The sequence below is a fragment of the Rattus rattus genome, chromosome 11 (assembly GCF_011064425.1).
Source record: "Rattus rattus isolate New Zealand chromosome 11, Rrattus_CSIRO_v1, whole genome shotgun sequence".
Lineage (NCBI taxonomy): Eukaryota > Metazoa > Chordata > Mammalia > Rodentia > Muridae > Rattus > Rattus rattus.
Window position 1 is genome coordinate 20,760,700 of NC_046164.1, and position 17,519 is coordinate 20,778,218.

At 39.8% G+C, this 17,519-nt stretch overlaps 1 protein-coding gene across 1 annotated transcript in view; it reads left to right on the plus strand.

Moving 5' to 3' along the window:
* The window catches only part of LOC116912284 (NACHT and WD repeat domain-containing protein 2-like), a 99,734-nt gene extending 82,585 nt beyond the window's left edge, over positions 1–17,149 (plus strand). The window contains exon 3 of the mRNA XM_032916279.1: positions 15,196–17,149. Coding sequence (XP_032772170.1) covers positions 15,196–15,354 — 159 coding nt within the window. The 3' untranslated portion in view covers positions 15,355–17,149. The remainder of the gene's footprint in view (positions 1–15,195) is intronic.
* The last annotated feature ends 370 nt before the right edge of the window (positions 17,150–17,519 follow it).

Below are 17,519 nucleotides of genomic sequence, written 5' to 3' on the forward strand. Positions count from 1 at the left end.
AATTCTAGAAGACATAAAAGTCGATCACATGGGACCTGATGGAACGTGATCAAGGACTTGGAATTTTAGAAAGGTTCAGAGAGATGCCTCAGTGACTAAAGGTACTTACCATCAAGGTTGACAACTGAGCTGGATCCCCAGAAACTACATAATGGAAGGAAAGGAGTGGTTTCCCCAAGAAATCCTCTGACTGCCACACATGCATGTGACATGTGTGTGAGCACACCCACACATACAAATACATACATAAGATGTAAATAATGAAAGTAACAAGGGGTATGATCTGAGTTACTTTAGAGCTTTGCTCTGAGGCAAATAGATTGGTAAAGGGAGGGTCTATCTGTCTCTGCCCTGCAATGGCTTTTATCTGGGACTTGGTTTTAAAACCCAGGTCCTCTTGTGTTGTGGTAAAAATTAAAGAGGATCATTTGCTATCAGTTCCTGTGAGCTGTATCTGCTTGCTCCAGCTTCACAGTAAGCGCCCTTAGCCTCGCTGCAGCCCAATATTTATTCTTTAAGAAACAGAGAACATTCTTCCTTAAGGGTATATAGCTTCTCATTCCTGGTCTTTAACAGAGTATTCATGTAACACTTTAATCATTTTTAATTTCTCTCCTCCACTAAGTCGGAGCTCTCAGAAGCCAGCAACTGTATTATTATATCTTTCTATTATCAGCATCTCTTATAATATCTGCCACATAGTGGCTGTACAATAAATGCTGGTTGGTTGGACTGAATATATTAATTAAAAAATGAGATGCTGTAGAATCTCTGGAGAGGTATAGAAAACAGCAATCACCCATGCAAGTCATACATACAGCTGAAAATTTTCCCATAACCCTGATAATGTATTTAATATTACAATTGAAATCAATATATCCAAAACATACCATCAATGTAAAAAAAAGTGTTTATAGTGTATTTTACATACTGTTTTCTATAGTCTTATAGTTTATGTGGGAAACACATCCAAATTTGAACCAGCCTCTTTTCAGCCAGTGGACAGATACAAGTAGACAATAGAGCTTCCGGGTGGGGCAGTGCAGTTCTGGATGGTAATGAGCTCCTGGAGCGATCATCCTGACAGGAAGAAGCCTGGATGCCCAGTGACAAGCTTTCAGCTGACAACAGCAAAGACAGCAATTAGATAGATGAGCCAGAAGAAACGGAGTTCATTTATACATGTTAAGTACCCAGAAAAGTATAAAGAAAATAATTGTCCACCAGCCAAAATAGTAATTTAAAATTCCCTCATTCTTTTTGGTCATTGCCTTGATAGAATATGTTATCTGAAGTGATTGATGTAGTTAATTCAACTTTCTTTTTTCTTACTTATTAATCATTTTATTATTTCAAAGGTGCTGTTCTGTCTTGACTTGCTGGCTATGGAACGGGATGCAAAAAGACTAGAGCTTAGCAAGTCAGAGGCCTGGGGGATTAATGCTTAAATTGTCTCAAGTCAAAAAAAGGCATCTGAAGGCCACCCTAATCCCTCTTATTTCTATATCTTAAGTTGATATCCCTCTGTCTATTTTCCTGCCCTTTGCAATTTTACTAAATACTTCTGTCAAAGTAATTTTCCCCATGCCTTTGCCTTTAGGGGCCCTGACTTGTTCTCCCATTGAGAACTCCTCCTGGTATGTTAGCTCCAGCCCTTTTCCTTCATTTCATGGAACCAGCTGGCTTCCCAGAAGAGCTGGGAAATAATAAGAGTGGAACCAGCTTCTGCTAGCAAGGAGTTCTTGCTGGTATCTCCACACCTGTGTTTCTACCCCTAGATGACATTGTGCTGACCCTCAAAGACACAAATGGATGCTCATCCCTGGTGGTTCCATCATTCCAGGCTGCCTCTGAGAGCACAGGTCTATCTAGATCTTTCCTCTCTATGGCCTTCTTTCCTCAAAAGGTAGTTCAAACCTTATCTACTTAAGCTTTTGTCAGTATGGTATTTCCTTTCTCAGCATCTACAGATCTGCTTTCCATAGTTGCATGAGGACCTTTCTGCTTTGAATGTTAGTATCTTAAAACAGAACTCATACTTTTTCTTTACCCAGTTTTCCAGCTGCTACTATTTACCACTCTTTAAAACATAAACTCCTGGCTCAGAGTGAGTTCATTCTTCCACCCTTCTAAGCCTAGCTCCAAGCTGCCAGTGCTCCCTTTGAGTCATCTGCTGTGGAGCTCCTAGAAATTCATCTTCTTTCCATTTCGAAAGTCTCTGCCTTGCTTGGATGTGAAAGTCTAACAGGGTTCTTTATTGTGACCTCTCTCTGTCTTTATATCTTGTTGCTCTTGTCTAGACTGCTCACAGCTATTGAAACAATCTTCTTTGAAACAATACTTACCAGATTTCATTGATTCTCAGAGGCAGGGCTTTACACATTTATTACATTTGAAATTTGAATTGAAGACACAAATAAATGGTGTGGCATCTTTGAACTGACAGTACATTTCTTTGTTGTTGAGACACATAATACCAGAACAGCCTGCATTGATCCTTCTGTTCAGCACAGCCTGTTACATCATTTACGAAGTACAGTAGCAAAAGCATCAGTTTTTATTGCAGATATACAAAAGTTGACATGTCAAATCTGTAAGTTCCCAGCCCTGTATTCTAGGCACATTGCTTGCCATTTGACCTGTGGCTGAGACTTGCATAAGTGAATGAGTCAGTCCTAACTTCCAGAATTATTGTGCGAATTAAATGGAAATAAATGCTGGCCCATCCTTACACTGGAGCAATGCTAACTTCCTTGTCTTTCATACTCTTCATTCTTCCACCAGGAACCAAATACAAAGAAAGAGCATATGTTCTTCTCTTGGCTTTCTGAGTATCATAAAAGATTTTTACACTAGTTATCCCAAGGCATCTGCTACTCTAAGGCAGTGGCCCTCAACCTTTTTAATGCTGTAACCTGTAATACAGTCCTTTATGTTGTGATAACCCCCCAACCATAAAATTATTTTGGTTACTTCATTATTGTAATTGTGTGCTACGTTGTGAATCACAATAAAAAATATTTTGTGTTTTCTGGTGGTCTTAGGTGACCCTCTGAAAGGTTTGTTCAACTGCCCCTGAAGAGATTACAACCCACGGGTTGAGAACCATGACTTTAAGGAGTGTATTAGTTCTATCAGGTGCAGAAGGAGAGTTGAGTTCAGAAAGCATTTATTGCATTACATACAAGAAGAGATGATGCAGCAAGACAAAGACTGTGGTAGTCTGTGCTCATGTAACAGAACACCTGAGACTAATTTATCAAAAATAGAACAGTCGTATAGTCTGGAAAAAACAAAGCAAGATACCAATAGGTTGCTTCCTCATAAGGGTGCAGCCTCTGTCTCCAACATGGCACCTTGGTATCTGTATCCTCTGGGAAAGAGAAGCACGATATACTACAGGCTGGGCAGTGGAAGGGCAGAAAGGCCACTTTCCCCCTCTGCCAGTGCCCTTTTAAAGCTTTAATATACCCAGAGCAGTGGAGGCTTCACGACCTACACATCTCTCAAAATTCTCCTCCCCACAGCAGCCATAGTGAGGATAAATTTCCTACACTCAAACTTTAACATTTATTCAATTCTTCTGATCCATTTCTTCAGCACATTGGCTAGTTGTGAGATTCTACCTCTCTCTGGAGCTCTAATTTATAGAGAAAGAGGTGGGGGTTTGTTATTTTCTTTTAAAAGGCAGAGTTAGACCTTACCCAACATGGCTGTTGAAAGAATGGGAGGAGATGGGGAGCAGAGTCAGCAGACATGCCCCCATTTCCTTTCTGTGAGCTCTGCTTCAGAAGGTGAGTGTGGTCTGAATTTGATAAACAAAATTAAGCAGGTAGATAATAATTCTTAGGGATGCTTGCTCTGTTCTCTACAAAGGACACTAGAAAGAGATTACCTCATAACACTCTGCACTTGCAACTGGGACACCAACTTCTTAGTCAACATGACAAAAAGCTGTATAGTCAAACTCAATCCACATAGACGCCCTCTAACTATGATATGTCAAATCATATCTATCACTATAGAAAGCTACTACCAATGCTTTGGGCAGGAAAAAGAACCACACAAAAGACCTGGGGTGGATGAGTAGGGTACATGGAGCATGATACAATGGAGGCTCTCTATCCAGGGAAAGGGAAGTGGGGGTTGGTCAGCTGAGGAACAGCAGCTGCTATCTAGCTGACAGGAAAACACCAGTTCATGGTTTCCCTTTCCCCAAACACAGCCCTGACTGTCTACAACAATTTTGGTTGCAAGAGCATAGATTCCTGTGTTGCTTCCTCATGCACTTGGCATCCAGTGCCCAAGAACTCCCGTTTCTCCCTTCAGGATGTGAGGTCATCTTCATAAGCAATGGAAAAACCAAGACTTGCCACAAAGGCTCCATGAATATATCATCCTTAACTACAGTTTAACTTAACTAACAACCCTTTTTATTCTGATGGGCAGGAAGCCAAAACTGGGTTTAAGCAAAATAAATAAGCTATGTATGTGTAGAACTATGTACATCATAGTCTCAGGCTGGATTAAATTTTGTGAACCTCAGATTAGCATGGCCTTGCAGATGCTTACTGTTTTCCCTTTGCATTATCTCACCAAAGTCCTCATACCCCATCAAGCCAGTCTCTTCTACACCTCTTTTCTTGATTTCTTTTAATTATAAAATTATATGCCTAACTTTTTTTAAAAAATCCATGTATAACATTTTTTTTGGTGCATCTTGGTCATGGTCATCCCCAAACCCCCTCTCCCAGCTCTCTCTCTCCATTCCCACCTTACCTTCCACATATCTTATCTCCTTCCAAACTTTACATCTTTTGTAAATAACCCATTATATGCAGTTCGTGTTACCCATATGCTAGTGTGTGTAGAGCCAGCCACTGAAACAGGAAACTTACCAATGACCAGCAGGAAGAATTTCCTGGTCCATCCAAAAGTTGATTCTCTACATTCTACAACAACAGTGGGTGGTTTCCTTAGCAATAGGGCCAAATCTAGTTATGGGGAGCAGTTCAGATCCAGAGCAGAAGCCTGTCTTGTTTGGGGTGACATCTTCATATAATAACCCATGTCTTCTGGAAGCAAGCAGCGTTGTTTGCCCGTGCCAGATATCCCTGCTCAAACGTCTTCTTTTATTGTGCTTAGAGACTCACTGAGTTTCACAAGACTTCTTCATACATCCTTAATGTTGTGTATCTACCCCCACCCTCTCATTTCCCTCACCCTCTGATCCCTGATCTCCTGATCACTCAAAACCTTAGCAGCTCCTAAACCCCCCCTTTGTTCTTTCATTTCATATATGTTCCACTAACCTATTTTATTATATATTATATTTTTATTTTGGTTGCAAGAACATGGGTTCCTACATTGTTTCTTCATGTGTTCTTCATTTCTGCCTGCTCGGGCATCCCAAGATTTTTTTTTGTCCCCTAAGTTACCAACATACCTTGTAGGCTTTGTAACTGACACACTCTGTTATGGTACCCTTGGTCTCGCCTGCACCTTGTCAACTAATCACCTTTCTCTCTTTTCTATTTATCTAATGGATGCCTCTGTCTACCGGGAAATGAACAGCTCTTCATTGGATCGCATCACTTCACTCAGGCCAGAGGTCTAATTTGTTTAGTCACTTCGCATTTCAGTGCTGTCCATCAGAGCCTAGCCAGGCTTTCCCAAGCTGATACTCCCTGGGAGTATAAGCATGTTACATCATCCATCTCCCATCCCTGTGAGAGAGCCAGATTATGAGAGTGAAAATAAATAAGGATGACAGCAGGCAAGGAGAAGGAGAGTGTGGACATGACCTTCATTGTTTTGATTTAATCACAATTTCCACAGCATGCAGTGGCTCCTCTGAATAACCAAACCTGACTTCTTACACAATATTATTCCTCATTTTAGTTTGTGCTCAGGGTTGATCTTCTTAATATTTCTCCTAAATGTAGAGTGGAAGCATTGGGGGAGATTCGGGATTTAGTAGAGCATTATTCTCTACTAAGCCTTAATTTCTGCTAACTGTGACTGTCTCAATTACCCCCCAGCAGTGGAAATCACCCAAGAGAATTTGTCCTTTGGTAAGCAGAATGAGAAACAGTCCCCAATTTTCAGGTGACATTTAAGTGTCTCGGTTGAATACACTCAACACAAAGCCTTCTGTAAATCCTAAACTCACAGTACTTAAGTTTTCCATTATTACTTTTCCTGTTTTCTCAGGAGGGAGGGGGAGACAGTTTAACAAATGTTCAAAAACTAAAAGGATAACTTGTATGAAAGATTTGCTTTGTCCATAATTAGGTAGAGACCACTGAGATGTAGTTAACTTATTCACTTACCTATAGAGTAAAGCATTTTCTCTACCTGGTCCTTAAGTCCTTCTGACTACAGAAGTTTATATCATAATCTTAGTGTCTATGCACAAACAGGATACAGCACAGTTCTTGTCTTTGCATCACTTTCATGTGTACTAAAAAGTTCCTCCAACCCTCTTTGGAGTAGAGGCTATGTAGCTGTCCTTTAAGGTCAATCACATGTATTTTTGTATCACGTCCTTGCTGATGTCTACTCTTGATCTTATGAATCAGGCTTGTTTGGGAACCTCAGAGCCCTGTCCACATAGCTTTCAGATAGTTACTATGATGATCAATATTGTTCAAATTAATAAACTGAAAGAAGCTAAAATTCTTTGGGAGACAAATGTTTGGACATGTCTGTGAAGAATAATCTAAAGTAGGTAAATTAACATGAGAAGATCCCCCTTCACTGTGGGTGGACCCATCCTCTAGGCTGCAGTCCTGGACCAAATAAAAAGGAGGAAGCCTGCTGAGCACCAGTATTCATCTCTCTATTTGCTGACTACGTCATTGTGAACAGCTGTCTCAGAAGCTCCTGATGCCATGACATTTCGACCACGATTTGGGGGGTGGGGGGTTGTTTTGTTTTGTTTTTGTTCTTGTTCTTGTTCTTGTTTTTTGTCACAGCAACAAAACAAGTAACTGAGACATTTAGTGATAGCACACTGCCTCAGGAAGAGGTATGAGACTAGCAGTGCCAGTGTTGAACAGTCTCTGACCCAAGGTTGCTGAGTCTCACAAAGTATGTAGTCATGAGCTGGCACTGACCCATGTGACGCTTACTGCCAAGGAGATGCAGGTGCTGTTGGCATGCATCATGGAGGCAGCGGGTGGGGGGCAGGAGGGAAAGTGGTCAGTGTTCTTATTGTCCAGCATTTTCAGAAAGGCCTACTTAAGCTGAATTCTTTTTAAAAAACGGGTAGAGGAAGATGATCTGCTGGAGGGAAAAAAGTTGCAGGAAAAAGAAACATTCTCATGGGCAAATTTGGAGAACTTGAAATTTATGTAGAGTTTACTATTGATTTGCTTAATCCTCGCTATGAGCCTAGGATATAAATTCCATCTTTCTTATTTTGGGACGATGCGCCCACCAAGCTGCTGTTAGATTCCCATGACTGGATCTTGCTCTAATTCTGTTTTCAGTGTCTGAGGAACCACCATACTGATTTCCAGGCTGGTGACAAAAAATTTAATTCCCAGAGACAATTCCCACATGGTCCCCTTTGCTCACACCCTCACTTGCATTTGTCACTGGTTTCTTTGATAACAGGCATAATTTATTGATCATTTGCATCTCTGCTTTTGAGAAAAATCTGCTTCATTTACTCACTCATTGGTAGGATGATCTATAGTTTTCCAGAACTTTATAGATTCAAGCATTATCCCCCATCTGATGTACAGTTGGCAACAGTTTTCTCCTATTCTCTGCAATGTCTGTTCACGCTGCCATTTGTTTCCTCTGCTAGGCAGAAGGTTTTTTAATTTCATGTGCTCCCATTTGCCAAATTCTGTAATTATTTCCTGAGATATTGGAGTTCTTAAAATGATATCCCTAAAAGTTGGGCGGGGTGGGGGGATGGCGATAATGAAAGCTAGAGAAATCCATTTTTTAACCCAAACTAACTAAAATGTGATAAGATTATTTTTAAGGGTGAAAGGACATCATTCCTAAGGAGGAAGTGCCTTAAGCAATAAAGAGCCACTACAATCACTAACAGCTCTCGCTTCAGTATAGGATTTGTTTAAATAAATAAATGAATGTGTAAATAATGTATGTATAATGTAGGGATGGGAACAATGGCTCAGTGGGTAAGTCAAAGCATTAAGACCTGAGTTGAGATCCCAGCACCCAAACAAAATGCTGAGTGTAGTTACAAGCGTGCCTGTAATTTCTGTGCTGGTAATAGGCAGAGACAGGAAAATAAAGAGGGCTTACCAGCTTCCAGCCTTCAGCCCCTCCTCCCCCCACCCAGCCTCCAAGTTCGGTGTGACCTTGTCTCAAGGGAATAAGCCAAGGAAATTCCTCCACTGGTCTCCAGCCATGCACAGGCATGCACGCCCACACATCCACACTCACATGCACATTTAACACCATACACAAATTATATCAGACATAGACTTTCTGACTTTGGTGTTTTATATCCAGATAAGGTTCTATAATGTGGAGAGTTTTATCAAGGAAACATTTTGGTCAACATTTCCTCAAAGGCTTTCTTCTTTTCTTTTTATTTTTTTTTCTTTTCCTTTTAAAAAACTATTTTATTACTTTTCACTTCTGTGGAGCTAGGTATTAAGTGCAAGACTTTGTGTGCAGGAGGCAGTAGTCACTCTGCCATTAAGCTACATCCCCAGCCACCTGTGATTTCCTTTTGTTTTGGTTTTGTTTTTAGTCTTTTTTTTTTTCTTATTAACATTGTATCCTGCTCACTGCCTCCTTCCCAGTCACCCCCTCCCACAATCTTCCTCCCATCCCCAAAGGCTTTTTTCAAATAAGAGATAGTACTAGAGCATTATCAATTCAAATTCAAATTTTCTGGAAGATAGATAGAAGCTGAAATGTTAGCTTAGTAACTATTTCTTACATGTTGCTTGATAGTCTTGTGAGGTTGGCAAACAAAAACGGACGGAAAAGCAAATTCCGTCTTATTGCTGGGGAGGATTTATTAGGGCTTTCTTGGTTGATTATTTTGCTTTCAGATCAATTGAGCACATTATAATTAGCAGGATAAATCAGCATCCCTAAGAACTTAAAAAAAATGAGATGGTTTTAGGTTTTTAAAAAAAGATAAAAGTCAGATTGCTTCTCTAAGCTTTCTCCTTAAATGGCACAATAAATAAAGGCATGGAAAATGTGCTGTTGACAGGACTGTAGTCCAACACACAGCAAAGAGCATCATGGGAGATGCTCTGCCCAGGCATCACTCTCAAAGTTAAACTTAATTTTTTTTTAAGTGTATAATAAATCTTGTCTTGTTGAGCACTTTCGTTCCAAGCGGTTTTTTTTACCAGTTATTGATCATGTAGATAGATGGCACATCTATTTGCCCAAAATGGAGTTTTGCATTGCATAAGTTCAATGCTTCATGTATTTACTCTGTCCCTGTCTTTGAGGTTGCTTGATTTTATCCTTTCTTATCATTTAATTCCCATAAAGACATACAAGAAAGAGCAGTTTAATGGAGAAAAATTGGGGGCAGGAAAATATTTAAACAAAGCTACTGAAGTGTTTTAAAAAAAAAAAGGAAGAAGAAGAAAAGAAAAGGACAGTTTATGAAGAAGGGCTGGAAGAGGGTACCAGTCACCAACAAGAGGCTAACAGTAACCAAAGCGTAAGGATGATTGATACAAACACAAAAGACAAAAAGATGATTGACAAAAGACAATGTGGCAGGTAAGTCATGGGATGCTCTGCCTTCCACAATGCACTAGATGAATGAAAAGAACCCTGTTTGAAATTTTTATTGCGGTCATTTGGTCTGCACCTACTTACTTAGATCCTGATGGTTGCCTTTACTATTCCAGTACTTGGTGTAAATAAACATCCATTATTCTTGTACCCATGTACTCTATGGTCAGGGAATATAAAAACATTATAAAATCACAATATGAATAGATGTACAGAGAATCCAGCTTCATTGAGACGCAGTCTTAAGCTGTATGACTCAATTGGGGTGTCTTGTATATTCACAGGTATATGGTAGTTAGAAAAATCAAATTTAGAACATTTTTTCAACCCAAAAGAAACCCTGTGCTCGTAACAGAAACCCACCTCTTCCCCCTCCCGACTTGCACTAAGGAACCACACTACTTCATGTTCTATCATTATGTGCAGACTGCTCACTTAAGCACAACTGTATAATCTGTAGCTCTTTGCAACTGGCCTCTTTTAGTTAAGACTTGCAAACTTCACCTGCATTGTAGCCTGTAACCATATCTCATTACCTCACGTGTTGCCTACTGATCACCTGGTGGAATGCTGGGTTGTCCCCGGCTGCTAGGAATACTAAAGGTCCCTACTAGCATCCAAGCATAAGTTTTCATGGACACATGTGGTCATTAATCTTGGGCTTGTTTCTCTGGGTACTATTGCTGGGTCATGTGTTAACCCTGTTTGAGCACTTCAGTAACTGCTAGACCCTTCCCAGTGTTTGAGCCATCCAGAATGCATGGAGGGTCTGGTCTCTCCTCACGTTCAACCTTTTTCATTACAGACACCTGGGTGTATACATAATTATGATCTGACCTTGGCTTTGACTTGTGATGTGAATAATAATAACAAATAATACAGAGTATCTTTTTATGATTACAAAAATGTGTATGTACTCTTTGGAAAAGAAACTACTCAGATACTCTTCCCAAACTTAAATGTTATTTTTCTATTATTATGGAGTCAACGACATTCTCCACGTGCTCTCGATGTTCTGACTTACAACTTCCTTCTGTGTGTTGTTATTTCCACATCCTTGCTGCCTCTTCTTGGTTTCACTGGCATGTATTTACTGTACATAGCATTGAGTTTCCTAAGATTATTACCCTGATCTATTTGAACATTCTCTGCCATATGCTCCCATCCTCCCTTTTTCCTCCAGCCCTCCCCCATCAGTGCTTTCTACCCCCTAAGTAGCTTTGCTTCTACTTTCAGGTCATGTATACAGTATGTGATTGCCAGTATCTGTAACAATAATTAAGTGGTCAGCAAGAGGGCTCAGCATGTTGAGGCTCTTGCTGGGCAAGCTTAGCAACCTGCATTTGATCTCTGGAGCCCACATGGAGGTGGCAGGAGAGAAAGGACTCCACAAATTTGCCACTGATTCTCCACACAAATACCATGGCACACCCACACTCACATTTTAGCAGATTCCTCAGTATTTTATTATACAAAAATATGCCTTATATATGTACTTATTTCTTTTCTAACGATCCTAGTTGAATCTCTAGTAGAGTGTTGAATAGAAGTGTGTTTCATCTGGTTAAGGGAATGTCTGTTTCTGTTTCTACATTTTTAGGTACTTTTATCATGAAATGGGGCTCAATTCTGTCAGTTCTTTCTCTGTCTGTTGAGATGATCATGTAAATGTTGCCCTATTTTCTATTACTATAACATATTATATTAGCCAGTTTGTCTAACATTTTAACCAACCTTGAATTCCAAGCAAATCTTACTTGATTGTCTTGTATAATCCTATTTCTATATTTCTATACAACTAGATTGGACTAATATTTCATTGAGGATTCTTGCCTTATAGTCATAAAAATTATATCAATACATAACTTCCTGGGGAATTTTTTTGTATAGTTTTTGTACCTAATTCATACTGTGCTTAGGAGGGTCCTTTCTCCTTCAAATTTTTGGAAGTGTTTACAAAGAATTGATATTAATTCTTCTTTAAGTCTTTGACAGACATTGCCAACACGTCCATCTGGCGCTGTGCCTTCTCTTTCAGCAATATTTAATGTGTCATTTACTGTGTGATCTCTTCTTTTTTTAATTTTTTATTAGATGTATTTCTTTACTTACATTTCAAATGGTATTCCCTTTCCCAGTTTCCTGTCCATAAGTTCACATCCCCACCCCCTCCCCCATACGGGTGTTCCCCCCATCCACCTCCTTTACCAGCATTCCCCTGCACTGGGGGTCCAACCTTGGCAGGACCAAGGGCTTCACCTTCCACTGGTGCCCCAACAAGGCTATTCTCTGCTACATATGCAGTTGAAGCCCTGGGTCAGTCCTGGTTTAGTCATGAAAGCTCTGCTTGGTTGGCATTGTTGTTCTTATGAGGTTGCAAGCCCCTTCAGCTCTTTCAGTCCTTCTTCTAATTCCCCTAAACAGGGTCCTGTTCTCAGTTCAGTGATTTGCTGCTAGCATTGACCTCCTTATTGGACATGATCTGGATGTGTCTCTCAGGAGAGATCTATATCCCGTCCCTTTCAGCATGCACTTTTTAGCTTCATCAATCTTATCTAGTTTTGGTGGCTACATGTGGGGCAGGCTCTGAATGGCCGTCTGATCTCTTCTTAAAGATGCCTATAGATTGTGTGTTTGGTCTTGAGTCAGCTCTGCTAATTTGTGTCTTGTTGGCAAATTTCCAGTCTCATCTCAGTTAACTTAGTGGCACACAGTCAGTTGTTTCTGGTATATTCCTTAGTGCTCACTATTCCTCTAGAGCGGGTAATAATCGACTCTTTCCTTTAACATCATTTTAATTGTCTCTAAAATGTCATTTTGTTAACCTTTTCAATGAAGCTTTGTTTTGTCAGTTCCTACCTTTTTCTAGCTTATACATTTCCATGATGAGCTGCTACTTCTCGCTTTTTGATTGGTTACACTGTTCTTGGTTGCTCTTCCTTTTTTTTTTTTTTTTTTTTTTTTTTTTTTTTAGTACCTTAAAAGGGAAACAGTCAGTGATTTTAAATTTTTTAATGTAGTTCCTTTTAACTACAATGCTCTTTGTCTTGATGCTACTTTGACTTCCTCCCATAACTTTGACATGCTATATCTTCTTTTTCATTTGCCTAAATCTTTATTTCACTTGTGATTTCCTTCTTGACCTATGTGCCATTAACAAATGCTGCCCTTTCTCATTTGTCACCATTTTCAAGGGTTTTCTTGCTAGTTATTTTATGGCATATACATCCTTATGTGGTCTGTCATTCACTGTAATGTTGTCCCATAGAGCATGGTTTCACATCCAGCCAGTGTCAGTTAAGAAGAGAAAGACCAAGTTTATGTGCAACTGTTCTGTTGTACAGTATACAAACAAGAGTGCATTCACACAGCAATGGATTTGAGTGTGTTTGATGCTTTATTGACTGACGGATAGAAATGTCCTGTTTTCGAGGCTAAAGAGTTGGCTCAAGAATTAAGAGCACTTGTTGTTCTTGCAGAGGACCCACATTCAATTTCCACACCCACATTGGCAGCTAACAAGTATCTACTAACTCGAATCCCAGGGAGTTCAGACCCTCTTCTGACCTTTCTGTGGGCACTAGACATGCATGTGGTGCACAAATGTATAAGCAGGCAGAATGCTCATACACTCAAAATAATCAAATAAATAAATTTTAAAAAGAAATACATTTGTTGAAATATCCTGTTTTAACACACACACACACACACACACACACACACACATATATATATATACATATATATATACATACATACATATACATACATACATACTGGTTTTTTGGCAACAGAAATCAAAATGTCTAAAAAAGGGGGCACTTTTCTAAGTCGCACAGTTCAAATTACTTACCAAATTACTAACTTTACTGCCTTTTCTGTTGGATTTTCTTCATAGATGACTTCTGTGCCCTCCTGAAACTCAAAAGCACACAGCTCTGTTCTTTGGAACTCAGTGACAAGCATATCTTGTCCAGCCTAAGAGTCAGCAGTTACAGAACCAGGGAGCCCTTGAGAAACTGAATATTGCATTTTCATTTGTTCATCATTAATTTTAAATCATTCCAGCTAGTGATTCTCCAATTAATCAGTAGAATTATTATGTCCTTGCCAACTATCACTTCCCTCCTTACTAATGTGTGGTTAAACCTTACAATGTAGTTTAAATAGTGTTCCTCAAATCAATGGGAGAGTTTTCAGATAGGCTGGAAGTCCTGGAATGGACTCTGTGGAAGTAATTTTAGGAGATTTATTGTCTGTGTAGGCTTTGGAAATGCAGTTATAGATGCTGCAGTCCACCAGCATGGACACTGGGATCCTAATTCTGTGTTCCCCACAATTGAACAGCAAGCACTCTTCACCAGTGAACCAGGTCACTCCCCTGCCCTTTCCTCATGGAAATATTTATTAGAGAAATACTGTCTTTAACCTAAAACCTCAAATTCATGATGTCAGATGTCTACTAGAAACACAATTAATGTGGGAACCACAGCCAAAAACCAGGGAGCACACAAAGTCTCTGGAATCTGCTTGTATCACAGAGGACTCCCCTTCTGTTTACCCCTCACCCAAGCCCATGTCAGGGCCTGTAAGAGAGGCAGGACGTTTCTTTTCCCTGATGTGGGGAGAGCAGAAGGGAAGGAAAAGCAAAAACCTTCAAAGCCTCAGGCAGAAACAGTTGCTTTCTGCAGATAGTGCTGAGTAAAGGGAACAGGGTCCCCCTGCTGATGAACTGACTTCTGAAAGTTGTTACAGACTAACAGAACCTTCCCAAGGAGTGTTTGAAGTCAGGACATAGAGGCCCCCATTATCTTCCTCTCTCAGTACAGCATACCTTTCTGTTTTCCAACAAGGTTCTTCAGATATGTATTGATGAAAGCCAAATTGTTCCCAGATAAAACAGATGTAGTCAAAATATCTATCCTCTGGAATAAAGTGTGGTATTAACAGGAAAGGGGGGGGTCTTTTTTCTTTTCTAAAGAAACATGGGTATTTAGTGACAGATCTGGCTCTCTTCTTATATTAGTATTCACAGTACATAATAACTTACAGTGTGATTTTTTTCAAAAGTAATGTGGTAAACTTATCCCAGATACAATCATTTTCGCTAGTGTAATGTAATTAAATGCTACACTCCAAAACCTTTGACATTTAGCATTTCCTTTTCTCCAGGCTTGTGTGATTCCTATATCAGAAACAAAATAAAAAATTCAGTGCTCATTCCCAAACCATCATGGAGTAAAGACATGTCTCTTTAGATAGAACTTGAAAATCAGTGCTCACCGCACCCCCCCAGTACCCCTCCACCAAGGAAACCCATGCTACAGAGAGAAAAGTGGACAGTCCCATTAACTTGACATTGTGAGCAAGACTAAAGTCCACAGGTAAATTTAATTTCCCTGCAGGGGAATTAACACTGCTTCATCCATTTTTCCACAGGTCATAGATCTGTACTGGGGAGTTGAGGAAGATGAATGGGACAGCCCGGAGCTGCAGAAGATGCGCATGAAGCTGCTGGAGGAGTGCTTGAAAAGTTCTGCAGGTCCATGTTTTGTTGTGGGTATAAAAACACTAATGCTTTCTTCTATTCAGTCATGAGAATGTTCAAATGTGTGCTCATTGGTGGGGGTTAGGTTTCTGGGTTTCGTTTTATTATTCTTTGTTTGTTTTTGTTTGTTCCAAGAGGAAGCTTTCTTAAATATTTATTTTAAAGAAATTTAACTGTCTTCTTATCTACACATGTAAAAGGGAAAAATATCTCTCCAGCTTTTCACAAGGAATGTTATAGATGAATGGTGAAATTGTTGAAATATTCATGGCTAGAATGAGTGGAGTTGACTGGCTATCCAGCTTGCAATCAGCAATAAGGATGGCTCTCTCAGTCCTGCCATAACTAACATAGCTTCCCCTGTCTAGCTGCATGATTTAGACTGTTACAGTATCTTTTTATTCCCTCAATATTTCTTTAAATACAATGGCTGAAAGATTTCGTAAAGTCAACCAAACATGCTAGTCAAACCCAACAGGAAATGGTACCTCATGAATTTATGTCTACAGTGATTTCCAGACTGAGGTTCACTACAAGCGTCAAACATGTCAACAAAGTCTTTTCATGAAGAGCATCACTATTAGCTAAGTGTGCTGTTCTGAAGAGGGCATCCTCCTCTATGTAAGCACTGTGGTAGTGGTATAAGGAGATCAGTTCTGTAGTGGGTGAATGTACAAAATCACTTCCACACCTTGTGTAAGAAAGCCGTATCTTGAATCCAAAACATGTCTAGTCATCCATGGGAGCTGAAACAGGATGCTCCGAGGCATAACCATCATGGTGGGAAATATGGCAGCAGGAAGGCATACATGTACTGGAGAAGTAGCTGGGAGCTTACACTTTGAGATGATAACACAAGGCAGAGTGAGAGCCAAATATAGAATGAATGGGGTTTTGAAACTTCAAAAAGTATTCCTCTCTCGGAGCCCCCAAGTGACACACTTCCTCCACCAAGGCCACGCCACTTCAAAAAGCCACACCTCTTAATCCTTCCCAAACTGTTCCACCAACTGAGACCAAGCATTCAAACATATGAGCCTTCGAGGACCATTATCACTCAAACTACCACAGTATTTCTATAAGAGAGTTTTTAATGTTAGTTTGTCTATCCATACTCATTCAGATATACATACTAGACCCTGCAGTGATTTCAGACCTGACTGGCTGGTGGGAAAGTTCTTACCAAAGACAATGAATTGAATTAAGGTTTGTATGTTTCAGGGGCTGTTGTTAATATTGGACATGTGCCAGGGTAAGGTATGTGGTAGTGTCTTTGGGGTGCCAGATTCTCTTGATTCAAACTTATCAATGAGCTAAGACAATAAGATTCCCCACCCTCTTGAAGCATGTATCTTTATGTGGTTAGAAGTAGAAAGGGGCAAGCAAAAACCTAAATATAATAACATGTCAGATAGTGATCAACACAATAGAGGAAATACTCAGAAAGAGGAGAGATTATGATATCAATGGGAGACCATGAAAGGAAAATGGGGTGGAAAAGAACCAGGCTGATATTGTAGATGAGAGATCTTCAAGGAGTGGCTCTCAGGCATGTCCTTGGCATGTTCAGGGCACAGCAAGCAGGCCACTGTGCCTGGAAGAGTGGGAGCAAAGGAGGAAGATACAGGAATGAGAGACCTTTAGAATTTATTTTTAAAAGTATTGTGCATCCTTGTGCTCAGTATAATTAGGAACCATCAATCTCATAAAGAAAATAGTATTAAGAGAATAAATATTCCACTTTTACTCTGAGTGACAAAGGAAGTCAAAGAAATGTGTTGAACAAATTGGGGAAAAATGATCCTACTGATCTCTTAAGAACCATCTTACTGTGGGTCCAGAGTAGAACTGATTTCAAAGTAGAACTTGACCTTTTTCCCTCACTGCTTTTAATATTCTTTCTTTGTTTTGTGCATTTGGTCTTTTGACTATTATGTGATGGGAGGAGTTTCTTTTCTGGTCCAATCTATTTGGAGTTCTGTAGGCTTCTTGTATGTTTATGGGCATCTCTTTCTTTAGGTTAGGGAAGTTTTCTTCTATGATTTTGTTGAAGATATTCACTGGTCCTTTGAGCTGGGAGTCTTCACTCTCTTCTATACCTACTATCCTTAGGTTTGATCTTCTCATTGAGTCCTGGATTTCCTGTATGTTTTGGACCAGTAGCTTTTTTTACATTACCTTTGACAGTTGTGTCAATGATTTCTATGGAATCTTC